Source organism: Gallinula chloropus, assembly GCF_964237585.1.
Source record: "Gallinula chloropus genome assembly, chromosome: 31".
NCBI classification, from domain to species: Eukaryota; Metazoa; Chordata; class Aves; order Gruiformes; family Rallidae; genus Gallinula; species Gallinula chloropus.
In genome coordinates, this window is record NC_140116.1 from 1,108,947 (window position 1) to 1,126,670 (window position 17,724).

Here is a 17,724-nt window from a genome sequence, read left to right on the forward strand (position 1 = left end):
GGGTGACGTGTTGTGTCGTGTTTCCATCACGGCCCCTTCCCCCCGGCCTGCTGTGCTCCCGCCCACAGCCTCTGGCTGCCCCTGTCCAAGGGATGCACAGCCGGGTTCTCCATCCCCATCCCACCCGGGAAGACCCCGCTCCACGCCGCCCACCCTCACCCAGCACCAGAGACACACGATCCCATTTCTTCCACCCAAATAACCATGGAGGTTTTTTCCTTCCTTCCTCTTTTCCACTGGTTTTTAGCAGCGTTCCCCCCCCCCTCCACCCCCTCTGAATCACTCCTGCGCAGGGATCTCTCCTCCGACTGCCAAACGGGGATGGTTTTTCCGCGGGCGGCTCTCGCAGCTGTCCCGGCCCCGCTCTGAGCCGGCCATTGTGCACGGCATGAAGGCGCCTTTATTCTCCGAGCCGGCGCTGGAGCTCGGCGCTGCCATTGCCGCTTCGGCCGGCGCGGCTGCCGGGCTTTCGGAAGGAGATTTGGCTGGGTGTGAAGGATGCATTAACAGGCACCTTCTCTGATTGTCCACCTGGCACCGCGGCATCTCGGTGCTCGCTCCGGCACCATTAACTTGCCGGGAACACACTGTGTGGGGACAGAAAGCGTGTGGGGTTCCGAGGGGCTCGGTGAGCCGGCTGATGGAAAGGGGAAGGGTCTCCTTCCCTTCCCTCATGGTAGAAGCCACTCTGGAAGCCACGAGGCTTCGTGCTGCCGAAGCCATCCTTGTGTTTGGGGATGGTGGTGGATGATGGACACGTGTGTGCTGGTTGGTGCCCCGCAGCGGTGAGGCTGCTCCCAGGGGAAGGACTGAGCTGGAGCATCGTCCCCTCTGAGAGGGATGGGTGTGCTCAGGGGTGGCTTTCTGTGAGGCTTGAGAGAGCATGAGTGAGGTTTCAGTGCTCAGAAGAAGCCTGAGCTGGTAGTTCAGGAGGATGGCTCCATGTGAGGGGCTGAGTGCCGCTGCTGCTGTGCCCTGCTCTGATGCTAAACCAGATCCCATCACAGCTCCCTGGGCCAGCTGGGATGGGGCGGTGGGATGGGAGCTGTGTCCTGCAGGTCTGTGGGTCTACCTGCTCCTGGGGAGGTGTAGGGTGTAGGTAAAAGGCTGGGAGCCAAACTCAACTGGGGTGTGTGAAGGAGATGGTGCTGGGATCCTGGGTGCTGTCCGTGGCCGGGAGGGCAGTTGCAGGGGTGTGGAGGGATGAGTGGAGGGAGGGATGGAGAGGTGGAGGGATGGATGGATGGATGGAGAGGTGGATGGAGGGATGGATGGATGGATGGATGGAGGGGTGGAGGGATGGAGGGATGGAGGGGTGGGTGGATGGATGGATGGAGGGGTGGATGGATGGATGCAGATCCCGTCCTGCTGCCGGCACTGTCTCAGTGATTTAAAAACATTACTTTTTAATTCATTCTCATTTAGCTTTTCATAATTTTTTTCCCTTTTCTTTTCTCCCTTCACTGTCGAGCCCAGCAAACAAACCGCCTTTGGCTCCCAGGAGCTAATTCATCCAAGTTAAATGATCTTTAAAATCTGTTAGCGCATCCCAGATCTCGGTTCCTGTTTTCTCGCGGTGTAATTAATGCTTCACTTTAAATTTCCTCCTTTCCTTAGGGGTGAGGTTGATGGATCTGATGCCGGGCTGAAACTTTTGCCAAGCCATTAGAAAGAAATCACACTAAAAGCAATCTAGTCCTTAATTTAAAATAGATATATATTTTTTTTTTTTAGTTATTTTTGGGGTTTTTTTTAAAAAATAACTTGTCTTTGGGAAGAAACTGATCTTGTTTATTATCATTATTTCTTCTCTCATCCAGCACCGAAGACGTGTAGCCCTAAACAGTTTGCATGCAAAGATCAGATTACGTGCATATCTAAGGGCTGGCGCTGTGACGGGGAAAAGGATTGTCCGGATGGCTCGGATGAATCACCTGATATCTGTATGTATGCCTTTCCTTCCTAAGGAGCCTTCTTCTGCTTTTGTTTTATCCCTTCTCCTGTTGCACCCTCCTCCTGGACAGGCAGCATCGCACAACTGCTCTACCTCAGTTTCTCCCGTAGCACCTCGGGGTGTGGAGGGGGTGGGTACCACTCCGGGAGGGTGTTGGAGCCATCCGTCCATTTGTCCGTCCTCCTTTTATCTCCTTAGCTGTTGTCCCTGGCTCTGGTAACAAACCAGCTTCCTGAGCACTGGGTGTCACTGGTTTATTGGGTTTGTTTCCATTGGAATTGGTTTACATGAGGAAAGCGGATCCTGGAGCGAGGACGTGGCCGGCCCGGTGCTGGGCAGGGGCTGCAGCACCCACACTGAGTGTTTAATTGGGGCTTGGAGGAGGAAGGAGATTCCTGGGACCCCCGGGAATGGCCCCCCCAGGGCGAAGCTGCTTCCCTGGATGTGTTTGGCTTGGCTGATGTGTTGGGTTTACTGGTTTTGTCCTGGGCTGTTGGAGCTGCTCCACCAGCACTGGGGATGCTCCCGCCTCGGGTGAGGATGAGGGGTCTCAGTCCTGAAGCAGGCAGGGAACAGAGCTGTGTCTGATGAGGCACGAGGGCCAGGATGTGTCTGTGTCTGCTCCAGGGAGCCAGCCGGCACCGCGCTGGCCCCCGGCGCTCCGTAGGGATGGATGGGGGCTGTGCCAGTCGGGCTCCACCGCGCTGTGCCGAGGGCTCGTCTGGGCTGGAGCACAGAGCTTCTGCCCATCCTCCATGGGGAAAGCCACTGTGCCTCTCCAGGCTGGCAGGACAGACAGCCACAGCACTGTCCATCCCCGCTGCTGCTCACCAGCAAAACCCTCTTGTCCTCTGGCCCGCGGATCCTTCCCAGCCTCCCGCTTCCTGAAGGTCTCCGAAGCGGCCTCGGGCGCCGAGTATTTATTCCTTAAGGCGAAATGATGCAACTGTCCCCTCCGTGGGAGGGATGAGGGGGCTGGGATGGGCTGTCTGGCTCCAGTCAATCAGCAGCCCTGGAAAATTACTGCAGGAGGACTCGGAGGCCCTTCCCTGGCTGGGAGAAATCCGTCCTGATTGACATACTACGCTTGCCGCGCGTGCTTACGCCCGCTGCCACCCCCATATCCATAGGGACAGGTGAATGGAAAACAGAGCCCTTGGATGCTTCCCCCCGCCCATCCCCGCCGTTCTCTCCCTCCACTGCAGACACACCACTGGTGGGGGCTGGCAGAGCCTCTCCCTCACCTCCCTGCCCCAGTGGGGATGGGAGCAGAGCATCGGTGTCCCTCCCTCTGGAGTGGGGCTCTGGGCCCCCAATGGATGCACCCCGTGTCCGTGGCGTTGGGGGCTGAGGTGGGGAATTGCTCCCTGGTTTGCCAAGAGCCCTGAGTGCTTGGGCACCCACAGCTTGTTCTCTGGAGGGGTGGGGGTGTTGGACCCCCCCTGCTAACTGTGTGCCCCTCAGTCTGTGCTCAGCGCATCCAGGACGGGAAGGGAGGCACGGACCCCAGCACATCCCACCACATGCAGGACCAGGCCTGTGGTTTCCACAGACCCCAAACCTTGGGAACACTCTTTTCCTGGGGAGCAGCTCCTACCCCAGATGAGATCCGGGGGTCTGGAGGGACTTGCCCTGTCTGAGGGACCCCTGCCCGGGGGTTGGCATCGGTGGCCGTGGCTGCCCCGCAGCGCTGGGCACAGCACTGGCACGTGTCCACGCCTTCCCCGTGGGCGCTGGGGATGGATGCCAGCCTCCACCTGCCCGCTCCTGCCCGAGCTGGAGCCCGGCCTGTCGGCACATGTGGCGATTGCCAAGCCAGCTTTTCTCACGCCACTTCAGCACCGGCTCTTCCAGCCGGCTCCCATCCATCCAGCCCTCCCTCCCCTTTATCTTTTTGGCAGGGAAGGACTTTTATTGCCATTATTTAATCTCTTCCTTAAGCCCCAGCTGCAAACACGGGGCTGCCCACAGCCTGGCACACCCCTCCTCACCCTGGTATTTACATTGCGCCCGTGTCGGAGGCTCCTGAACTCTCATCTATTACGTGTGAGGTTTCCCCTCCCTGGGGAATCCCTGGAGGTATCTGTGGCTTCGCTCACGTGCGAGCTGGGCACAGGGAGAGTTCTCTTTTCTGGGGGAAAACCCAGCAAATACCCAGTTGAAAATGAGATGGGTGCTCTAGGAAGTGACTTTTCCGTGGCTGAGCTGTGCCAGTCATCCAGCTGCTCTTCCCAGCTCGATTCTGGGGCTCTCCCAGTTCAGCTGGGCTCACTGGTCAGGCTGGGGGTTTGCTGGTGAGCACCACAGCCCAGCTGAGCCACCGGCACCGGGTTTCCCCGGCTGCGCATCGTTTGCCACAGGTGAATCCATGGGTCTGGGTCTGTGGCCTTTGGGATGTTTGTGAGGCTGTGGCATCAAAACAGGATCCACGGGTCCAGGGTTCAGAAGACCTCACATCCCCCATCCCACCACGCCGGATCTGTCGATGGCACAGTCCTGCTTGGGCTCCGAGACGTCTCCCATGAGTGATGCCAGTTGTGGGAGGCATCAACAGGCTTCCCTGCTGTAGACCTGCCAGCTCCTGGGACCATCCCACTCCCAGCTCCTCCATCCCATCCCCTTGTCCCCTTCCCCACGGCGGGGCTGTGGCCATATCAGCTCCGGGCTGTGGCCATATCAGCTCCAGGCTGTGTTTACCAGGGCAGGAATCACTTTTCTTCCTTCCTCCTTTTGCCTTCCAAGCCGTTTCCAGAGGTTAAACATTCCGGGCCGATCCCGCTCCTGGGGGTGCACCACAAGCCTGTCACATGTAATCAATTGGCTCGTTTATTAGCGTGCCAGCACCTCAGAGGGGCCTGTAGATTAATCCTGCCCTGCTTGTGGTAAGTAGCTTGATCTGGGCTCTTTGCAGGGGAATAACGGCCACGGCGGAGCGGTTTTGACGGATGAGCTGTGCCTGGATTTCAGTACCTCCAGCCCGTGTATTGATACTGCTTAATTAACCCTTAATTTGCAATTACCCGGTGCCTGGGCAGCGCTGCTGTTCAGCCCCTGTGATAAACAGAAGCTGCACAGCAGCATCTGGTGAGGAATTCTCCTGGGGATCATCCACTGGATGCCCTGGGATGGGGAGGTACCCACGGCTGCGACGGGAGCCCCAAGCTCCACATCCCCCATCCCGGTGGAGCCCATTGCCCCAGTGCCAAGACAGTTGGCTAACTGGGAACATACTGGGATGTGCTAGATGCTCATCTTGAGCACGGAGCTGGGTGACCCAGTGCCTGGAGCCCTGGTAGATTCCCATTCTTTGGGCTCCTCTTGCACAAGAAGGGACACAGGTGTGAGGAGCTCAGCACTGGCTGCCCCCCACGTTCCCCGGGGGGTTCGCTTCTTGCTGGGGGTGTGCGGTGCTACCCGGGGGGGTTGGCACACTGTGCTGGGGGTGAAACCGAGCCCTGGCTGGCCGGGAGCGCGTTGGCAGCACGGGAACTGCCGGGGATGTGTCGGCACACGGGGAACCGGGCTGGATGCTGCACACCATGTGTGATGTAACGCTCCTCTCCGGGGAGGGTCTAAGCTTATTGAGGACAAACTCTGCTGGTGGAGTCTGGGATGAAGGTGACCGCTGGTCTCTGCTGGTGCCTAAAACAGGGCTGTGCCTGGGCAAGGCGCTTGGCATGTGATGTGCTGCCGGTGCTGCCCTTCTGGGTGATCACCTGCTGCCAATAACGGGCCCGTTTCAGCCACCACCCCCCCTGCCAGCCCTGCGGATGTTCCGGCACGGTGCCGACAGCCACCGTCTCCCTGTAAAGCGGGATTGGAGCCGGTTGCTCATGTGCTGCCGCTGGTTTGGCAAAGGGGTGTTGGGGGCCCTGGTGAGAACACGCCCTGTTCAACCCTAAAGCCAGGTTTAGCTTGGGGAGGGGAGGAGGGGAGTCAGGCTTTGGTGAGCCCCATGGTCCACGTGCCACGGGTGGCTGACGCCGACGCAGAGCCAGCGCTGTGCCAGGGCTCACCATTGGTGACTCGCCATCGGTGTGTCACCCTTCCAGCCCGGGGTGAAGCGGGGCTGGAGCCAGGCTGCTGGTGGAGCTTTTAACGGGTTTTCAGGGTGTTTAATCGATTTACGGCGTATTTTGTTGCTTGTCTCAACGCCGTGCCGCTTCTCAGAGGAGCTTAACAACAAAGCCTGGCTTCCTTTGTGATTTTCCTCGTTAATAATGGAGATTAAGTCTCCTTGTGGTGCACAGCCCCGGCTCTTAATGACCCCCCCAGCCTGCCTCTGCGACCAGCTCTTAGCATCTTGGCATCCGATGGCATGCTTGGGGCAGTGGGGAGCCCTGGGGGGGTGCTGTGCTTTGGGTGCTTGGTGCTGCTGGACCCTGAGTGCCCCCAGACCTTTCAGCAGTGAGGGGTTGCCTGGAGCTGACATGACCCCTGAAACAGGGGTGTCTGGGGCTGTTGGGGTTCTGGGGTCACCTTCCTCCTGGGACCCTGCTCATCAATGGTGGTCTCAAGGGATGGCCAGAGGGTCCCTGCCTGACCCAGCTGCTCTGGGTCTCCTTCCCTTCAGCACGATGCTCCTGCTCATTCCGCTGGGGCTGTGTGCTGATGGGAAACTATTAGGAGTTCAGCTTCGGAGGGATCATCCAGTTCCAGCCCCACAAAGGGGAAAGCTCCATAAAAAAGGAGCCCTGTCATTCCAGCCCTGTCATTCCCAGAGAGCTAAGGGGGGTGCTGCCTGCTTTGGAAGGGAAATCCAAAGGGAAATCCCATCTCTGTTAATGATCTGGGGGTGCTGGAGGGAGCAGAGCCTGGTTTGGGGCTGGGAGCCATGGGGATTTGGGACTGGCTTTTGTAACCAGGGAATCTGAACCGAGGGGGATGTAATGGGCACGCTCACACCCCCGCTCCCGGTGCGGCGCTTGCCGGCCATCGGCTACTGCAGAGCCATTCCCAGGGATGTCCTGGAGGCTGCAAGGTTCCCAGACCCCCCATGTCCCCCTGGAGAGCTTTTACCCCAGGTCTGGCTGTGGGGGTGATGCTGGAATGGGGTTGGGGAGAGGGTGCTGTGTGTTCCTGGGAGGTTTCGGGGGTCTCATCCAGGCGGTGGGGTTGTGGGGCTGCCACATTGTCCCTTTGGTGATGGGCTTTGCCTCTCACTGTCTTTGCAGGTCCTCAGAGCAAGGTGTCACGGTGCCAGCCCAACGAGCACAACTGCCTGGGCACGGAGCTGTGCATCCCCATGAGCAAGCTGTGCAACGGGCTCCACGACTGCTTCGACGGCTCCGACGAGGGGCCGCACTGCCGGGGTACGTGTCTGGGGCAGGATGGGGGGATCCCCCCCTGGATACTGCCATTCCCTCCTTTTCCCCCCTCTGCATGGCAAGGGTCTCGGGGTCCCCAGTTGTCCCAGTTCCTGGCTGTGTGGTGTGAGCCCCACACTGGTTTTGCTGAGCGGGTTCGCACCCGTGTCACTGCGCTCCGCGTTCCGAGCCGGCGCGGGGCAGCTCAGAGCCAGGCTGGCCCGTAGCAGATCCGGAGATTATCCAGAGCCACTTGGAAGTGAAATGCCCATCATTCCTGAGCCTGCAGGCCATTAAAGAGCTGCATTGTCTCCTGGATTTAAAAGCTGGGAGGGCTGGGATTCTGGTCCAGATAAGAGATACCAGCATGGGGTGTTTTTTTCCTTAATTTCCAGGAGCTTTGTCCCCACTCCTGGCCTGTCCCCAGTTACTAATCCTGCTGGAAAACTCTCCCCAGATCAGTGTGTTTGCTGGTGTGCAGATTAGTTGCTCAGAAACGCGTGTCCTGGCCTGACCCCTGGAGCTGGGTCTCTGCAGGCTCTGGGCAAGTGGAAAATTCTGCTTTTCTCCCCAACCAACCCTTCCTCTGCCCCAGGGCTGAGGGCTCCTGCCCCAGCTGAGGGTGGGACACCCTTCCCTGAAGGGCTCTGTCCATCCCACCCAGCCCTGCAGCTGGGACTGGAGTTTCTGCAGCTGCTCCTGAGCTGACAATTAATATTTCGTTAATGATTCTCATCGCTTAAATGGGATCTGATCGTTTGCTGCAGCTGGGCAGCGCGTGACGGGCGCGCACGAGGCCAAGGCTGGGTGCGGGTTGGGGCACGTTGGGGATGTAAAACCTCATGGGTGGTTGAGTTGGGTGCTGAGGTTCCCCCTTGCCTGCTGGCCCAGTGATGGTGCCAGGCTGGTGATGGTGCTGGCCCGGTGATGGTGCCAGGCTGGTGATGGTGCTGGCCTGGTGATGCTGCTGGTCTGGTAATGCTGCTAGCCCAGTGATGGTGCAGAGGGTCAGCATGAAGGTCCCCACAAAGCCTGGCAGGGTGCCTGGGGGGTGTCCGTGCATCCATCCTGTTCCTCACCCGAGCTCTCACGTTGGTGACATCCTCTCCCCTCCGTGTCCCCTCAGAGCAATTAGCAAACTGCACGGCGCTGGGCTGCCAGCATCACTGCGTGCCGACGCTGAGCGGACCCACCTGCTACTGCAACAACTCCTTCCAGCTGGCTGAGGACAGGAGGAGCTGCAAAGGTGGGTATGGGGAGGGCAAAGCTGTCAGCCCCAGCGCTGTGTGGCAGCTCCTTGGCTTGGTGGGGCGACCCAAAGGGACTTGGGGCTCGGCAGACTTTGACCTTTGGAGGGGGAAACTGAGGCAGATGGGGCTCTAGTGTCACAGGGGTGTTGTGGGGGTGCAGCTCCTGAAAGCCTGAGTGAGGAATATTGGGAGGGAGTAAGGAGAAGGCTTTGTGTAGGGTCAGGGGCTGGCACTGGTGTTGTGCCTACTTCCCATGGCTGTGCCTCTGAGGAAGCTGGAAAAGAGGAGAGGGTCAGCAAGGAGCGATGGGATCGATGTGATGCCTGGAAGGGAGAGATGGTGGCTGCTCTGTCCCTTTCATTTCCCTGAGCGGGGGTGGAAGGGGCCATTTCCAGCCCCCACACGCACCTTGGGGCAGGAGCTTGCTGGTGGAGAAGCCTCTTTCATCCAGCAGAAGAAAGAGTGAGGCAGGGCCTTGGGAGCTGAAGATGAGAGAAACCCAGGCTGGAAATTGAGGCGCAGGGTTTACAGAGCTGGGGGGAGGGGCAGTGGATAATTAGGCCTTGCAAAGGCCTCGTTAGTGAGCCAGGGAATTGTCCTTTTGATGCTGCGCTGCTGGAGCAGAAAGCTGTGAGCTTCATGGAGGTGTCAGAGGGGAGGGTGGCCAGGGATGCTGCTGGAGGCTCTCGTGAGCATCCCTTACGCTCCAGGACCATCCCTTGGGCTCAGGATTCATTCCTTGGGCTTGGGGATTTGTCCCTTGGGCTCAAGGGTCATCCCTTGGGTCAGGGATCATCCTTTGGGCTCAGGGATCGTCCCTTCCCCTGCAGCTCTGCCTTGGAGGAAGGGGAGGAAGGGTTCCTCTGAAGGCAGCCATGGAGAGACATTGGCTGGTCCAAACCTGGGGGTTTTTTGGCTTCTTTTCCAGACTTTGATGAATGCACCGTCTACGGGACCTGCAGCCAGACGTGCACCAACACAGAGGGTTCCTACACCTGCAGCTGTGTGGAAGGATACCTCCTGCAGCCAGACAACAGGTCCTGCAAGGCCAAGAACGGTGAGCTCCTCAGTAGGAGAAGCTTCTGGGCAGCCCTGTGAACTGTGGCCTCATGCTGCACTTGTACCCCCACCCCGGGGTGCTTGTTCCCACTGTGCTGCTGCATTGGGCTGCGTGTCCTGGCCTTTTTGCTGGAGCAGGCGTGCCAGGCTGATGGGTACTGTGGCCATGAGCTTTGGGAGCGCTGCCATGACCACCCTCCTTTCCCCACCAGAGCCTGTGGACCGTCCTCCTGTGCTGCTCATCGCCAACTCCCAGAACATCCTGGCCACCTACCTGAGCGGGGCCCCCGTGCCCAACATCACCCCCACCAGCGCCAAGCAGACCACGGCCATGGACTTCAACTACATCGAGGACACAGTGTGTTGGGTTCACGTGGGCGACAGCGCCTCCCAGACCATCCTCAAGTGCGCCAAGATCCCCAACCTGAAGGGCTTCGTGGAAGAGCGCTCCATCAACATCTCCCTCAGCCTACACCGTGAGTGCCCGCTCACCCCTGGGCCATGCTCCCAGCCCCCATCACCCTGAGCATCCCCAGCCAGCACCAGGTGAAGCAGGGGGGGTGTGTTTTTGGGAAGAGGCAGCTTTCCCTGGGGCCTGGCACTGAGGCTTTCAGCACACATGTAGTTCTTGGCTTTCCTTTTCCTTCCCTCTTATTATTTGTAGCAAGTTTTGCGGTTTCTTTGGGTGAGGTTTTGAGGAAGAGCGATACGGCGAGGAACAGGGGTGGTACCTGGGTACCAGTTTGGGGCCAGCAGCTCTCATCGCTTCCTCTTTTGGCTTTGGCCCCACGTTCCCCGTGCTGAGCCAGGTGTTGGCTGCTCCCACCTCCAGTGATCGAGGACAAAAAGCCCTCACCATAAAGTGCAGCCACGTGAGTCACCCACCGGCATGAGGGTGGTTGTGTCTCCCCAGCTGGAATGAGCACGGTTACAGCTGTCTCCTGTTCGGGCTTGCTGGTCCCAGTTCAGTAGTCTGAAAGGAGAATGGGAGTGACTTGCTGGGGTTTCGGTGGCTGGTGAGGGGTCCCAGCAGGAGCTGATCCTGGGTCAGCAGGGTCCCTGGGCTCCAAGGAGCCTATCCCAGCTCAGCAGGGTCCCTCCGAGGGCTGGGGGAGGTTGGTGGGTGCCATAGCTGTACAGCTGGGATGGGAACTGCCCTGGGTGATGTCCTGTCACTGGTTTTATCCCCTGAAACCACAGACCGAGTTAGTTGGGGCAGGATTTGGGGGATTTGGGGTTTGTGGGGTGTCTACAAGAGGTTTTGCAGCCCTCAGCTTCCACGGTGCTGTCCCCCTGAAGTTGGGGGTGCTGCTGGGGGGCACATGTATGGCACCCAGTGTGGGAGGGATGCCCTCCCGGCGTGGACATGGGCGGTGGCGTGTGATGAGCGATCACGGCTACCAAACCACATGAACGAGTATGAACAGATCTCTGGGAACCAGCGATGGTCTCAGGGTGGATCCCGGAGCCGAGGGCGTTGCCGCGCAGTGTCGCGGTGCTCCCGCTGCCGAGGGGGAACAGGCCGAAGCCCCAGATGGGTGCTGGGGGGGGGGGGGTGGGCCCGGCCGCCCCTCGGGCTGCGCTGGGGCTCGGCAGGCTCTGGCCGCGGCGCTGGGCCCAGGGTGTGTGCTGCACGGTTAATTGGAGCTCGTGCTGTGTATTTTTAGGGCAATGTGTATTTTTAGGGAGAGGCCTCACCCTTTGCTCCTGCAGGCGAGAGCTTGAAATTAGGCAGGACAGGGCTCAGCTCCGCTCCCCACATCCCACCCATGCGTTACAGAGGTCTGCATGGAAACGTGCTGCTTCTGGCCCCTCTGGAAGCTTCCTGGGGCTCTGTTTGGTCTCCCCAAACCTCGCCGGGGGGGCAGCGGGCAGTGTGGCCTGAAGCTCGGCCTGCTCACTTCTCCTTCCCACCCGGCTCAGCTCCAACCATGTAATTTTCTGCGGTGTGGGCTGTGGTTTGGGGGTGACTCAGGAAGAGGAACCGCTCGGATTCAGGCGGGAGGTCTCAGGGTGTCCCTGAAATCAGCCCGGGTGCTCTTCTGCACCCGAGTTCCTGTGCTGGGAGCGCTCCCTCAGGGTTTTGGGGTGACTTTGCCCAGCTGTGGTGCAGTGGGGATCAGTGACCTGGCTGGGGGGGGTCAGGGGTGCAACCACCCTGCCCGGTGTGGTGAGCTGTCGGTGTCAGACCGGGGCCTGCAGCACCGGCCGCTGCCTCTTGGCTGTCCCCAGGCGAGACCCTGCGCCCAGCAGGCCTTTGGGATGGTTTGGGTTGCCCCGGCCCCAGGATGTTAATCTGAGACACAACCTTTTAATTACGGTCAGGAGGGGAAGGGAGCCTGGGGTAGGAGCGTGGTCAGGCCCAAACAAGGAAGGGTATTTTGCTGTGCTTGGCCTCCTAATCGGCTGTGCCAGCTCGGGGTGGAAAGAGGAGGGATGAGAGAGCCCCGGGATGAAGGCAGCGTTCCCATCCATGGGGAAGGGGCAGCAACCCCTGCACCTGGACATGGCTTGCAGAGGAGCTGTGATGTGGTCCGTCCTCCAGCATGGAGGTGGGGAATGACCTTGGGTTTGGGGTTTGGAGCACGGCTGCATGCTTGGGCTCTGATTTGGAAGCCCTGAGATGGGGTTGGGGTGCTTGTGGTGCCATCAGCATCCTTTGCCTGCAGAGTGGGCTCCGGTGGGTACTGGCTGCCTGGGCTGGAGTGTGTGGAAATGCTGCATCAGCAATGAGGGTCTGGTGTGCCTCGGAAGGAGTGGGAATGTGGGTCCCACATGTGTCCCTGCGGATCTCCCTTCGGCAACAAAGAGCCTCCATCCTCCTCCTCCTCCTCCTCCTCTGTTCCCTGGCTCTGAGCTGCTGCCTCTGCCCTCCCTTGGGGATGGGGGCAGGTACCTGCTGTGGGGGGCTGCTCGTGCGGGGCCAGTACAGCAGGGGTCAGCTCATCAGCACAAACAAGCAGGAGGGATGATGTTCCCCCAGCTGAGGGTTGTGCTGAGGAGCCGATGTCACTGCCCTGCTCCTCTCTGTCGGGACACTGGGGAGACCTGTGAATCCAATTAGTGGTTTCCCTCTTTATTTGCTGCTTTATGGCATTATCCACTAACAGCGGGAGCTGGGCTTCCCTGGTGCCTGCTGCTAATGGGCCTTGGGATGGCGTCTGACGGGGAAGACGGATGCTGAAGGGCTGGAAATTAGCAGCCCCCAGCTGTCAGGGGTAGGTCTGGGCCAGGGCAGTGGCAGAGCCCAGCTCTGAGAGCATCCCTGCTCCCTTCCCGCGGAGAGATTAGTGTCACTTGCGGTGCAGGAGATGTGCTAAATGAATGCCATTGACAGGGCCTGGCACGACCCGCTGTACTCTGGAGCTTTGCTTTCCCCTGGTCCTTGTGCTACTGAACCCCTTTTTATGCCCCAGCCTTGAGCACTGATGCCCCTTTTCACAGCCACTGTCCCTTGGTTCCCAAACATGCTTCTGGGGACACTGTTCACAGGCAGGGATTTTCTCAGTTGATTTGAGCTGGCTGGTTCCCTCCCTCCAGGTCTTTTTCCAGGGACACACTAAGAGTCAGAGGCTGGTGAAATCTTCCATCTATTTCTCTCAACAACAAAAAAAACCCGCAACTAAAAACCCACCCAAGAGCTCCCAGTGTTGGAACTGAATTGTTCCTCTCTGCTGTCAGTTGGAGTGGACTGTGGTGGCTGGGAAGCCCTGGGCATGTCCTCAGTGTGGAGGTGATGGGGAGTGTGCGTGGGGCTCGGTGCCAGAGGCTGTGCCACACAGCCAAGGCAGGTGTGGGCACGGCGTGCCCCAGCAGCGTTTTGGGGGGTCTATCCTGGCCCCATCTCCGGGGGGAACTCAGGGTTGGCACCTTCCTGCCCAGCCCCTGTAGCTCATCTTCCCTTGGGGCATCCCTGGTTGCCCCATGGAGCATCCCACAGGCTCAGCCCTGCGAGAAGGACGCAGCCCACGAGCGCACGTGCGATGGCACAGGAGCGGTGCCAAGGAGAGCTCGTCCTTCCTCCTGCCAAGGCTGGATCACAAGGGGAACTTGTCTCCTTCTTCCTCCCTTTCCGCTCTCCCCCTGCTCCGTGGGAGCAGCCAGCGCCAGCCCGGAGCAGGATGGATCCTGGCAGGCATCTGCTCGAGGACAGGAAGGCGCGTGCCTGTGCCAGAGCTTCGCTCATCAGCACCCAGTGTCAGCAGCACTGGGTGAGCATCCCCACCACGCATGGGGTGACACGGGACAGGTCCCCTCTGACACCCTCCGTGCCGCTGCGTGAGGCTGGGGGGGACCAGGACAGGTTTAGCTCAGCACCCGGGTGTGATTTGGGGGGGGGGTGTTGGATCTTCCCCTGCCCATGCCTGGGGTCTCTCCTTGCTTCACAGCTAATCCCTGGCCACGGGGACATTCTGGTCCCGTGGGTTTTCTCAACCAGATTCCAGCCTCCACGTGTTTCCCCAGACAATGTCCTTGTTTGTTTGGAGCTGGGCTCCCAAAAGAATCGCAAAGCAAAACAACACCCCAAAAGAAGTGATATAAAAAAAGAAGTAATTAAAGAAAATCTGTTTCCAGGCTTGTGCTGCTCCCCCACCCTGGAGCTGCCTCCCCCTGCCCGGGGCTGGGATGGGGCTGTGTGGCTCCCAACCTTGCTCCGTGCTGGAATGCAGCAGGTTGTAACATCCCAGCCACTGTTTCTGCTGGGATGTTGGGTGTCCAAGGCCAGGCTGGATGAGGCACCCCGGGCTCATGGAGGGTGTCCCCAACATGTGCTGGGCACCTCTCAGGCTCTGTGGCATCTGTGTTGAGCCTCGGCTCCAGCACGATGCGATGGAGCGATGCTCAGCTTTGGGGACAAGGCAGGACTTCTTCCCTTTTACTGTGGAAAAATAAATAGAGATGGTGTTGGGAGACCAAAACCTGAGATTATCAGTGGTTCCCCTTCCCCTGCTCCTTCTCTCTTCCCCCTTTCCTGGTTGACTCTGCATGGCAGCTCTGTGGTGCTAGGTTTGGCTGGATGCTTTTGTTGTACCCCCAATTCCCATCCCCGAGCCTGTGGCTGGAGTTTTGGTCCCCTCCCAGCTTTGCCAACATCCCCCCACGATAACAGAGCCAGGGCTCTGCTCCCCATGTCCTGGGGGGGGCTATGAGGGCACAGGGATTTCAGTCAGCTCCCACATGGAGCGGGCAGGAACGCTGACTGCTCAGCGGGACGTGGTTGGGGCTGCTGGGAAAGGGCTGCAGAGCTTCCTTGATTTATTATTTCTTGGGTTTAAGGTTTGTTGTTTTCTTTTCCTTTTAGAAAACAAGCCCCCAGGAAGGGGTTTGAAATATCAGGACATCTGATCCTGGTGCATTAGGAGCCCTAAACGCTGGCAATCTGGCCGTTATTAAAATACCTTCCCGGGCAGCATCCGTCCGCTCCAGCCCGTCTGGGAGGTTGTTTTCCTTGACTCCATTTCAGCCCCGCTCCTCCTAATGACCTGTCCCTTTGCCAGAGGAGCTGTAGGCTTCGGGACAAATTGATTTCAGGGAGATGTTGCTCTGCTGAGGAATCCAAGTACATTTCTTTCCCCACTTTGCATGGAAAGCTATTTTTCTTCCTTGCTGCCTCCTCCCAGCCAAGAAAGAGGCTCCGATGTGAACTCACTTGGCAAGAGCGCAGGATGATTGGTAATTTCATCTGCTGGTTCCTCTCTTTTTTCTTTTTTTTTCCTTTTTTTCCCTGCTTTTTTAACTGTTTCTGACTGTTCCTGAAGCAGGATGAGTGCAGGGGGTGAGCACACGCCTGGGATGCTCGCACTGCCGCATCACCCCTTTACGTTGGAGGGGGATGATGGCCACAGTGATTTCCTCTGGTACCCATTTTGGGATTGTTCTGGGGATTGAATTACCCCTCAGAGTCTCCCTACGTGTGGGATAAGGTCTCAGCCCTCCCACCCCCTGGAGCAGGGTGAGCTGGGCTGGGGTGGTTTCGGTTCCTCTCCAAGGTCTGTTGAGCGGTGTGAGGGGCTGATGGCTGTGGGGTGCGAGAGCTTGGCTGGGTCTGCTGCCCGAGCTGCTGTGTCCCTTCCTTGGGGACAGCCAGACCCCCCCATCCCAGGCTGCGGTGATGGAGTGGGGAAGGGTCTTCTCTGCCTCTTCCCTTCCTGGGACAGAATTCCTGGGAGCTCTCTTTCCTGTGGCAAGAGCTGCTCCCCCCACACTGCTCCCCCCGTCTCCATCCAGCCCCGAGGTGTCGAGCGTGGGGCGAGCGCCGTTCCCACGTTGCTGGAGACAAAAGGGTGGAATTAGTGTCCTGATCTGTGGGGATCCACTTGGGCACGGGGCCAGGTTCCATTTCAGATGGACAGGGAGTGTGTGTATCCCCCTGCACACTGTCTGTCTGTCTGTCCTGTGCTGATCATGCTGCGGCCGAGCCTCTGCGCACACCGGCCCCGTTTTCACTTTCCTGCCCCCCAAACTCACCCTGGTGACGGTCCCCCAGGTCCCCATTGTGCCTGTGTGTCTCTCCTCTCACCCAGAAGGAAGCTGAGCGCCCCATCCATCCCTCTGCTGAATATTTTTGCCCGTGGAATGGCCTCATTAAGGCAGAGTAATTAGCGGTCCCTTGGCTGCCCTCCATGCAGCTGAGATGGAGCGAGCTCCGGCTCTGCTCCGGCTCTCCCCACCGCCGGTGCCGCAGCCGGGCTCATGTGGGGATGCTGTGGGGCCGAGCTGGGTGCTGGGTCCAGGGAGGAGGAGGCGCCTGGGTGACAAAACGCTGCCTAGAGAGTGCCCCCCACCCCTCCACCACCCCCCTGGGGAAGCTGGAGGTGGTGTCAACCCCGGTGCCGCTGCGGTGCCACAGCGATGGGTGCTGGGGCTCAGGCACTGCAGGAGACAGGGGTCTCCAGGGAAGGGTGATGCTCCGGCACTGGCTCTGCCTGACCCCAGGGATGGACAGGCTGTGGCTTCCCTCCCACAGCAACCGGGGAGGGGGCAAACTGCACAGCCCCTGGGGGTGGGAAGGGGGCTGGGTTTTGGCTTGTGCCTGTGTGCAGAGACCACGAGGATCCTTCAGAGTGCCGAGTCAGGCGTCCTGGATGCCGGCCACCGGCTTCCACCCAGCCGTTCCTCCTCTGAGCTCAACAGCTTAATGGGGGGGGGGTGGGGGGTGGTGGTGGGGGTTGGTGTTTAAATTTATTTATTTTTTAGCCTGGTTTTCTAAGGAAACAAGGCTGACGTGATGGCTCTGCGTGCCGGTGGCTGTCCCGACCGCAGTCCATGTCAGAGCGGGCAATGGCACAAGGAGGTGCCTGTTCTGGGGAGGGGGATGAGGGGGGGGGCCACACTGGACCCTTGAGGGGTGCAGGGTGCCCACCCGTCCCGCATCCAGCGCCCTTGGGGGCTGGAGTTTGTCTTCATGCCTGTCCTGTTAACACACTTCTAATTAAGGAAAATTGTCCCCAGGAGCAGTGTTTATCTGGGGAGCGTGTGGCTGTTACAGAGCCGGTCTTGTTCTCTGGTGGGGGGGAGGAGGAGGAGGATGTCTGTGGGGGGAAGAGACAGGAATTCCTCCAGATTATGGAATTATGGAAATGGATCAGCCAGCTCACTCCCTGGAACAAGGAAAGCAGGAAAGCCATGGATTTGAGGAGCCCTGGGGACTGCATTCCTGACGAGCCTCCGTCCCTCTTCGGGAGACGAGAGGTTGTGATCTGAAACGCTCCGTGACTTTTCCGAGCTGTTGGCTTTTTCCCCTCCTCCCTTCCCCTTTCCAGCGTGTCGCTGGCGCTGCCGCCCGCCCGGGCTCCTCCTGGGTGGCGAGTCGGATGCGGCATCGCTCATCCCCATCCCTCTGGCTCCGTCTTGCCTGGGTTTTTCTGGGAGCAGGAGGATGCAGGGGTTGGACCTGGTGATGTCTTGAGGTCCCTTCCAACCCCTGTGATTCTGTGATGCAGCTCAGCTGCTCCCTGAGTGGCTTCTTCGCTCCCCATGTGGTGTTGACGCGCGGTTTGGGTTGCGTGGGGCATCGGCACGTGTGGTGCTGCAGCCCAACCCCAGGTGAAGGAGCTGGGCTGGTGCTAAAGGAGGGGAGGGTGAGATGAGATATTTGGGGGAAGCTCTTTGCAGAGAGAGTGGTGAGGGGCTGGAAGGGGCTGCCCAGAGAGGG

General features: G+C 59.3%; 1 protein-coding gene across 1 annotated transcript in view; it reads left to right on the forward strand.

Annotated features, from left to right (window-relative positions):
* The window catches only part of LRP1 (LDL receptor related protein 1), a gene marked incomplete at its 5' end in the record, with an annotated part of 77,143 nt that overhangs the window by 12,564 nt on the left and 46,855 nt on the right, over nt 1-17,724 (forward strand). Inside the window, 5 exons of the mRNA XM_084277137.1 lie at nt 1,821-1,943; nt 7,129-7,266; nt 8,387-8,506; nt 9,439-9,567; nt 9,782-10,045. Coding sequence (XP_084133263.1) covers nt 1,821-1,943; nt 7,129-7,266; nt 8,387-8,506; nt 9,439-9,567; nt 9,782-10,045 — 774 coding nt within the window. The remainder of the gene's footprint in view (nt 1-1,820; nt 1,944-7,128; nt 7,267-8,386; nt 8,507-9,438; nt 9,568-9,781; nt 10,046-17,724) is intronic.